Raw genomic sequence first — 9,787 nt, forward strand, 5'->3', positions numbered from 1 at the left:
GTGTACGTCATACAAGTACTTCAAAAAGTTATTGATCTATTCGTCAAAGTTAAATTGATGGACGGAGGGGAAAGTTAAAGAGCTATACGTGCCCTCTTCCTGAAACTTGAAAGGAGGTCACCTTAATTTGACCCTTCAATTTGACCTGTCCTAGTGACCGATAATGATACATGTAAATAATCCATTATATTAGAAAGGTATTGACTTTTGACATAAAAAATTAGAGGGCTCATCTACTATTTGATACATGTATGACCAACTCGATTATGAAGCCGGTCAATATAACTCTCAGATTAATGGTTCCCTAGTCGGTTGGATTTATTTACCATTCCAGTGATTTTTCCCCCACCGAAAATGTAGAAACGACACCAGCTCAGGTGAAGTGCCACAAATTTTATAGAATCATCAGATTGTTCAAATTATCGATTGATAATTATGCATATCATAATCCTCACTGTTTGCCAAAAACGCAAACATATCTAGTTATAATACTTTCAGACTCACTTGATCCCATCGTTGCAAACTACTGTTTATTTGATTTGAACATATTTAAAGTTTATTGTCTGGATGTTTTTACAAACGGATTGAGCACAAGTTCTGTTTATTCTCACGTCCCATGTTTGTGGAATGGATGAAACGATAACTTCTTCCTCGCTCGTTGAGGTGTCCTCTATTTGCTATATAATATAGGCTATAGTGCTTTTGACGCACATGCTATGATTTCAAAGTTGATAAATAGCATTCGTTTATTTTTTTTATGATACAAGAAAGGAATAAGAGGATTTGGAGTGAATTTTTTTCCCCACTAAAAATGAGTTTTCCTACCACTTTACAACATCAGTGGGTCGAATTTGAGTAGGGCCGAAATATCTGGCAACCGCACTATGCAGCACTAACCTTCACCTTCGCCTCGTTTTGGCAGAGCTGCCGTCAATATACAATCATGTTCTGTCGGACGGCACAAGTTTTTGTACCACAATGGTAAGTTGAAAGAGACTTTGCAAATATTATAAGATCATGCGAACGTTCAACTGTCAATATGTGCTTTTATCAACATTTCTTATCTTTGTGGAGGTCCATTGTGTCCAAAAATCTCTATCAACTCGTGACCTCTAACAACCCAAACTGCAAGACCGGTGCTACATAAAGTAATGGCTGTGCCTATAAAAAACAGAATTTTAGCCAAATTTAAGGTTTCTTTGAATGGATATCCTATCAATTCCTCAAATGTCACAACAAGACTCATACGGCTGTATATCGGTAGCGAATTGCAATCCGAATTTCCTCAATAAGGGATCGCTAGGTGTTATAACTCACTGTGAGAACATGGCTTAAAAAAGTGTAACTGATATATTTGTCTCTAAGGTACATATTTTATATCTTATACCTGCGTAGGGCCCAGTAGCAGGTCAACAATATATTCCTTGACTGTCAATGCAAAAAAAATAATTAAAAAATAGATAAATAAATCTAGGCCTGGTTCATACAAATGAATCCTTTCGCTATATTTTCTCAAATATGAAGTCGATTTAGGTTCATGTTTCATAGAATAAACAATATCTAACAGTGTTTTTATGTTGATCATGCTGAAAAATTACTACTGAATTTTGTGATTTTCTCATTGAAACATTTAGAAAATGGACTTAAAATTTCCTAATCTCAGCGAGATTCGTCGAGGCTGGATATATGGACTGACGCCTCTTCCGAATCTCAGACCAGTGTCACATAAAGTGATTCGGGAAATCTTGCCTGAACTTCGGCCGCTTGTTGCGATTAAAATGGGTTAAATTGAATTTCTTGTCCGCTTCAACTTTTCGCCTTAAACATCCTATTAACTCCCTATCACAATGAAACATGCATTTCTTACCTTTACAAGGTGTAAATCCCACAGTAATCCAAGTTGGCTATTTTCGAAGCCATTGCAAACGGCCACCATTTCATATTTTACCTTCTCAACACTGAAGAGTTCCGATAGTTTAGGACGCCTTCAAATACATTGATTAAATATTACACAGTTTTCTTTTTATTGCTTTTAATTTTTATGCTTAAATGCTTTGTACAAAGTAATTGTCAACCAGTAAGTTCTGTATTTTCAATCATAGTACAAATTGTCATGAAGTTGTCATATCGAAACTCTCCAGTGTTGAGAAGGTAAAATATGAAATGGTGGCCGTTTGCAATGGCTTCGAAAATAGCCCACAGGAGAGATGCAAGTCAAAACAGTACGCTAATACGCAATGTCGAAGACTTGGCCTCCACAATGCTAGCAGGAACTAAAATATGAAACCATAGCAATAACCAGCAAAATTCTCATTATTACAAATACTGATCGTTTGGATCATCTAAATAACAGATTATTGGTTAATTACTTAATCTAATATTTGTAGTAGTATGGAACAGCAGAAATGAACATAAGATATGACATGAAGATGGAGACTACTTCTAACCATAGACAAATTGAGGACAGAAATAATGTTCTATTTGAAAAACTTACTCTTTACTTACTTAATCCTCTGGGTCCTATGGGGAACATAGGGCTGCAACCACACTCTTCAAACATACACGGTTCTGGGTGATCCTCTTTAGCTCAGCCCATGTCATTCCAGCAGCCTTCACTCTTCTGCGTCAGGTCTGTCTGGGTCTTCCTACTTTTCTTCTGCACTGCGGGTTCCATTCAAGGGCTTTGAAAGAGCTGTTTTGAAAATTCAAAATAACTTGTGTAGATAGATATATTCAATGAAACCAATTTGGAGCCCTTGAACACAAACAAGTAAAACAGCAACATGCATAAGAAGGAAGTCGAAATTGATAGCAGCAACATGTCGACCTTACAAAAAACAAAAATAACGAAAAAGAAATGTCTAGAAGATTACAACAGATAGGGATTATCTGTATTAGATGCTTACAAGACCTATGTAATTAATAAACATCCAAAAAGAACCTGTAACATATGTACTTGTACTAGAGTATTAACATTATTACTCTTTTATATTTGTTTGGTTCTTGTATATAATATGGAATATAAATTAAGGATGAACAATGTTTAAGTTCTTTTCACTAATTAATATAAATTTACAAGCCTTTTCAATCAATCATGTAATGTCCAATAAAGTTGTCACTTGTTTGGTAATTTAGAAATTTACGGCACATGCAGTTGTAAATTGTTCACCCTTTTCAGAAACTCTGAAACTGTCAACTTTTTCAAGACTAATGGAGTAATGGTGCTTATTTCATCATTTTATTAACCTATGTGATTATTGGCTCTTTTTAATAACATTTTCTTTCAATTTCAGCACGCAAGTGCGTGGAATGGCTACATTGAAAGAGAGTAAGTCCCTGTTTGCCTGTTTATCATGCTTAGCATTTTGTTTGAGTTTCACAATATACATTGTCAGTTGCAAGGCTCAATGAAAATTATGATGAAATCATATAAATGATAATTTATTTAGAATTATGATGCTGTGATAATTTATTTAGAATTATGATGCTGTGATAATTTATTTAGAATTATGATGCTGTGATAATTTATTTAGAATTATGATGCTGTGAGTAATGAGTTACTGTTGGTTTGTTATTGACAATATTGTGTTTCGTTAAGAGTTATGAATCAGTCCTTATGTATTAAGAATTGGAATACTGTATGCATTCAGAGGTTCTGTTTGTGTAAAAACATATTGCAAAATTTCTGTTTTGTTACACATTTCTAAACTTTTATTCTTTAATTCACAGTTCGTCTCAGATTGAAGTCAGTCACCAACATTCAGAAAATCACAAAGTCAATGAAGATGGTGTCAGCTGCAAAATATGCCAGGGCAGAAAGAGAATTAAAGCCTGCCAAACCATATGGAGAGCAAGCTACAGGTTTGTGATTTCTGAAAGGTATTACTGATTTACATATAATGGGAGGTATTCAATTGTGCATGCATGCTTCATTGCTTCTTCTCCATGGTGGTATTGTCAAAACTTGTTGACTTTGCCTTAAAATTTAGTCACAAGCTTCCGCTCAGAAGAATGAAAATTCAGTGTGCATTTCAGCTGGATTTGTACACCATGACCTACTTTAGGGCTGAAAGTAGGTCAAACAATTTTCCAGATTTTTTTTTCGTTATGGATAAAGGTATTGCCCTGAAATTTTTGTTACAATCTCCCTCTTAAAGAAATACATACTGATAGTCAGTTCACATGCCAGCTGGATTGGTGCACCATGACCTACTTTAAGGCTTCTCTATTTAGAATGTGTGTGATATCGATTCAGAGTGCATATTGTGCTTACAGGTTGAATTTTGCTGACTGTCCGACAGGCGTATGATATACCATTTTCAGTGCTCTTGTTTAAAAAAATAACACAAATTCATTATGACACCTATATACCAAAAGTTTCATTGTAAAGTCATTCTTTATTGTAATAATAGTAAATTTAAATGTTGATTTTTTAAATCCCTGACTGTCCTCCATTTGCAGCTTTGGTAAATAATCTGAACATGAAGGAGGACGATGAGACGGAGATGATCATTGCTCTGACCTCGGACAGAGGTCTCTGTGGGTCGGTACACTCCAGCGTTGTGAAGGCAATCAAAGCCAGATTACTAGAGAAAGATGATGCCAAACTGATCCTGGTGGGAGACAAAGCCAAGGCCATGTTGCAGAAGTATGGAAATATACTAGTGTTTAAAATATGTCTCATTGAACTTTAAAGGACATTGAAAACAATTGCTTAGATTGAGGTTTTTCACATCTGTACAATATTGTTAGTGTGTGATAGGAATTATGATGACTCGTTTTACTTGAGTTGTTTGTGATCATGAAGTGTAATCATTTTATACCTTCACAAATAGAAATACATTGCATATACAGTTTTACTTATTTAAACTTAAGAATTCCACCATATTTCAATATACTGCAGGGCTCGAAATTAACATATGCCCGTCAGTCTGTGACTGGTTAAAAGTCTGGCGGACTGACTGACATTTGTTTTAATCAGTCCGATGGGACTGGTTAATTTTCTAAAGCATCATTTTGGAAATTATACTTATGAAATTTTATACACACATTTGGCATACTTCAATATGTAGATATCAGACGAATCTGATTTGTAAATATAAATCCCACATTTAAGTGTTACAATATTGTCTGAGGCATATTGAGTTAAATTTCATTTTAATAACATTAACGAAATATGTTTAATTATTTCTGGAAAACCCTGTTGGACTGGTAAATTTTTTCTGCGGACTGGTTGAAATTATACCCCATCAGTCCGGCTGGACTGGTGACACAAAAAATTAGCTTCAACCTCTGTACTGCAGTAAAACCAAGAGAGCATAGAGAGATTGCATACTTCACTGCAGCTGCACAGTTCTTTCCAGGTCACTCCCAGAGATTACTATAGCTCCCTTATTTTACAGGAGAACTTAAATCCGGATCACTCCAGAGATTACTGTAGATTCCTTATTTTACAGGAGAACTTAAATCTGGGTCACTCCCAGAGATTACTGTAGATTCCTTATTTTACACGAAAACTTAAATAGACGTCAAATCACAAGTACATGAATTTACAAATGGTCTGTTAATTAAAAGGTGATTAACAGTTTTAAATGTATTTTAGCAACAGAAATATAAAATTGAATGATTTTATTTAGCGAGTAATGCTTCTCGCAAAATTGCGCGATACTAAATTCCATGCGTATATTAAGGAATCTGCAGTCACAAGCTGCGACTAGTCATTTTTCTGTTATGTTCCCTTCATATTTTGTCCTTTCACTGACCACAATATCTGTTAGGAATGGAATATTTGTATTCTATAAAATTGCTTTGTAGATTATATGGAAAGAAAGTCCTAGGTCATTTTAATGATATTGGCAAAGCTCCTCCCGTGTTTGGAGATGCTTCAAAGATTGCACTGGCAGCTTTAAACATGGGTCTACAGGACTTTACTAAAGTCACCCTGTATTTCAACTCATTCAAGTAAGTCCAGTCATTCATTTTATTAGTACACCTTTTCCAAGATATAATTTCTTTATATTAAAGTTTGTCTGTCTTAAGGTATATTTGTCATGTACTTTTTCCTCACAGTTTATACTTCTCCAAATCCATTGAACCAATTGAAACCAATCTCACCGCAGGGCATTCCATTTCTAAAGGTGTTCGTGTTTGGTCAAATGCACATGTACAGTACACGACACGAGTTTTATGCATGTTCCACACAACACAGTGGACCTTTAAAATTGTTGGCACCTTTGAAGTCCTAATTTTTCAAGCGAGCTAGACATTGAAGTCCACGGAGGATCTCCATAGATGCCACCGCGCATCTCCGTGGATGTCACCTGTACCTCCGTCGATGCCACCGTGTACCTCCGTGTGATAAAACAAAGAAATAAAATACATAGTAATATCAAGAATAAAATTTTCAAAATGATTCACCCAAAAAACCATTTCGCTTAGCCAACATGCCCCCCAACCCATTCATTATTTAGAAATTAGCTTTAAATCATTCAATTCTTGTAATTGTTGTTTAATGATACATTGGTGTTGTCGGTACATATCCATATGCAGGGTGTATAAAACTTGTGTTGTATACTGTAGATCTATGCCCCCTTTCCAACCGAAAAGAATTGACTTCAAATAAACTGTGCAATTTGGCAAAATGATATTCAAATATCTGTTGATATTATAGATGTATATATTGTGGTGATGTCAGATGTGGTGGTGATGTCAGATATTGGGGTGATGTCAGATATTGTGGTGATGTCAGATATTGGGGTGATGTCAGATATTGTGGTGATGTCAGATATTGTGGTGATGTCAGATATGCAGGGATCCCAATATGTGTAGTGTTTATACGTGTAGCTATTCAAAACCAAAATATTGTGTATTGTTGTCAAATATTTACATTCACTGAATCTTTTCTCTTATATTTCTTTTGAAATTGACATTGCTTTCATCATGGATAATGAATGTATGCATAACTTTATTGCAAACTAGTGTGATCTGCTTACACAGGTTATGAATTTTTTCTACAATACTTGCTACCTTCATCATCCAATGAAACAACAAAGAAAGCATTTTATTGTTTAAGTCACTATTTGAAATGAAACTATTACATGTACATGTGTACGAGCTAGGATGGTTCAGGTGAACTGTGTGGCCCATGGACCTCTTGTTATAAATTAAGCTTTACATGTCATTGATTTGTGTTTCTAAATAGAACATCATTCCAGTGTACTGTATCTATTAGTGATTTTGTTTAATCCTGCTGTTTAATACCACATTGGTATAAGGAAAACACTTGTTTGATATCAGTATGTATGACTTGGGTTATAGAGCTACACTGGTGTTGCTTTATGTGAAACGGTTCTGTACATTTATGACAAGTCTGCGAATGTTTCATATGTGATGCATGGGATACATATTGTTCAATATTAGTGCAAGTGTTACTATAAGGTTTCTCTAAAAAACATATCCTAAAATTATTTAAGCATGATTTGTTTTTTAGATATTTGAAAAAAGTTTGTTAAAATAATTGTATGTTTATGAGAATCCCTTTTACATGTGAGAATCCTGCTAATTTTTTTTTTTAATTGTGTATGGACGTTAAATCTGTATTCCTTATGTCGAGTACCCTCTATGTACATGTATGATCAGTCAGATTTCAGCCTCACACACATACCCTTTGAGATTTATGCCATCATTTTCTTTTATTACCAACAGGAGTGTTGTAGCTTTTAGAACCACCAATTTAGCACTGCCAACCAGAAACAGTCTGATGAGTGCCGACAACTACAATCTGTATGACAGTATGGACGACGAGGCTCTGCAGGCTTACAATGAGTTCACGCTGGCTACCATGGTGTATTATGGGCTGAAGGAGGCACAATGTAGTGAACAGAGCTCCAGAATGACAGCTATGGACAGTGCCAGCAAAAATGCAGGTATGTAAAAAGTACACTATAAACGCAGTGCCAGCAAAAACACAGGTATGTAAAAAGTACACTGTAAACAAAAACGCAGGTACTGTATGTAAAAAGTACACTATAAACGCAGTGCCAGCAAAAACACAGGTATGTAAAAAGTACACTGTAAACAAAAACGCAGGTACTGTATGTAAAAATTACACTGTAATGATTGATTGTATCTTGCTTAACGTCTCGCTCGAGAATTTTTCACTCATATGGAGACGTCACCAAGACCGGTAAAGGACTTCAAATTTAGGCCTATGCTCCGCGCTTAAGGCCATTGAGCAGTGAGGGTTCTTTAGCGTGCCACACCTACTGTGACACGGGACATCCGTTTTTAAGGTCATCTCTGAGGACCTGTGACATTCACACCTGATGCCGAGCGTTTGGCGATGGAACTGTCACTACCTGTTTTAACGACTTAGGTCTGTCGCGGTCGGGATTCGAACCCCGGGCCTTCCGCATGCCCAGTGTTCTAATCCCAGCCGCGACAGACCTAAGTCTTTAAAACAGGTAGTGACAGTAAACACAGGTATGTAAAAAGTACACTGTAAACGCAGCGCCAGACTTTGATGAACTGAAATCTCAATGTCAAGGCTTTGTGACTATCAAGGTCATAGTCAAATTTGTGATAATGCTTGGTTCAAAGACACACTTTTTTAATACTGCTGATAAATACAGAAATATGTGGGATATATTTGATATTTGTGTGGAATGAAAAAAGTGTAATGCAACATTTCATGTTTTATTTTCTACTTTCAGGAGAAATGATCGATAAACTGACTTTGACCTTCAACAGGACCAGACAGGCTGTCATCACAAGGGAGCTTATTGAAATCATCTCAGGAGCTGCTGCCTTGTAATAAACATGTACACTAGGATTATCAACAATATCACCATCATTCTGCCAGTGAAATAACATTGCCCTGTGTGTGTGAAACTTTTAGGGAAAAATGAAAAATGTACATGTAGTGTTGAATGTTAATGATGATATTGTTTCAAATAATTAAAACATTTTGAGATGTATTTTGATATTTCTTTGACTAAATTTGATATTTTGAGAAATTTTTGTGGGTATTTCATTCAAGTTCCTGACATGAAATACATGTGATAGGCTGAGTAGACTCTTACAACCACTGCCATTATTATAAACTGAATAATTTTGCCACCTGCTGCACTTTGAGGTACATCATGTAGAACTTTGGGCGGATTTAATCTATAAACTTGTATAACACATCAGCTGATCAATCTGTAGAATATTCACCTATATTCAAATTGAAATTTAATTTAATCTCAATTTTCTTTATCCTTTAGATCTTAAACATGTATTTCGTGAGAAAGTCAACTGTATTTCTCCATAATTTGTAAATTTGGTGGGATTTTCTGATGAGTCTAGATTAATATATGTGCAAACAGCACACATGATCTCATTTGTTTAGTCGTCTTCCATTTGGAAGTCAAGGTTAAGTAATTTTTTAACACATTTCAGCTGCTGCTGGTCATTTTTTCAGTTGTGGTGGCGGTTCTGAAATTTTCTTACCACAACATACATGTATGTACAAACCATTTGGGTCATATAATGGCATAAAGAGGGCATCTATCTGCTGTTGGGATTATTTTTGTATTCAGCTTGCTAGCTGCAATAATGTAGCCCTCCGATTTTTTTGATTTTTTTTTCGAAAACAGAATTAAAAAAATTGGATAGGGCTACATTATTGCAGCTACATGTATCAGCTTGCAAGCAGGACACTGCATAAGGCTTAAAATCATCATGGGGGAGATCATGAGCTGAAACTAGGTCGCAGTCACCTCGCTTATATACATGTATGAATGACGTG

General features: G+C 35.5%; 1 protein-coding gene across 1 annotated transcript; it reads left to right on the plus strand.

Annotated features, from left to right (window-relative positions):
• Window positions 1-885: 885 nt before the first annotated feature.
• LOC130048390 (ATP synthase subunit gamma, mitochondrial-like) lies at window positions 886-8,975 on the plus strand. The gene is made up of 7 exons (XM_056145045.1): window positions 886-981; window positions 3,294-3,328; window positions 3,730-3,861; window positions 4,462-4,648; window positions 5,815-5,961; window positions 7,705-7,925; window positions 8,712-8,975. The coding sequence occupies exons 1-7, from the start codon at window positions 944-946 to the stop codon at window positions 8,810-8,812; spliced, it is 861 nt and encodes a 286-aa protein (XP_056001020.1). The 5' UTR covers window positions 886-943; the 3' UTR covers window positions 8,813-8,975.
• Window positions 8,976-9,787: the final 812 nt, after the last annotated feature.

The sequence above is a fragment of the Ostrea edulis genome, chromosome 7 (genome assembly GCF_947568905.1).
Source record: "Ostrea edulis chromosome 7, xbOstEdul1.1, whole genome shotgun sequence".
Taxonomy (NCBI): Eukaryota; Metazoa; Mollusca; class Bivalvia; order Ostreida; family Ostreidae; genus Ostrea; species Ostrea edulis.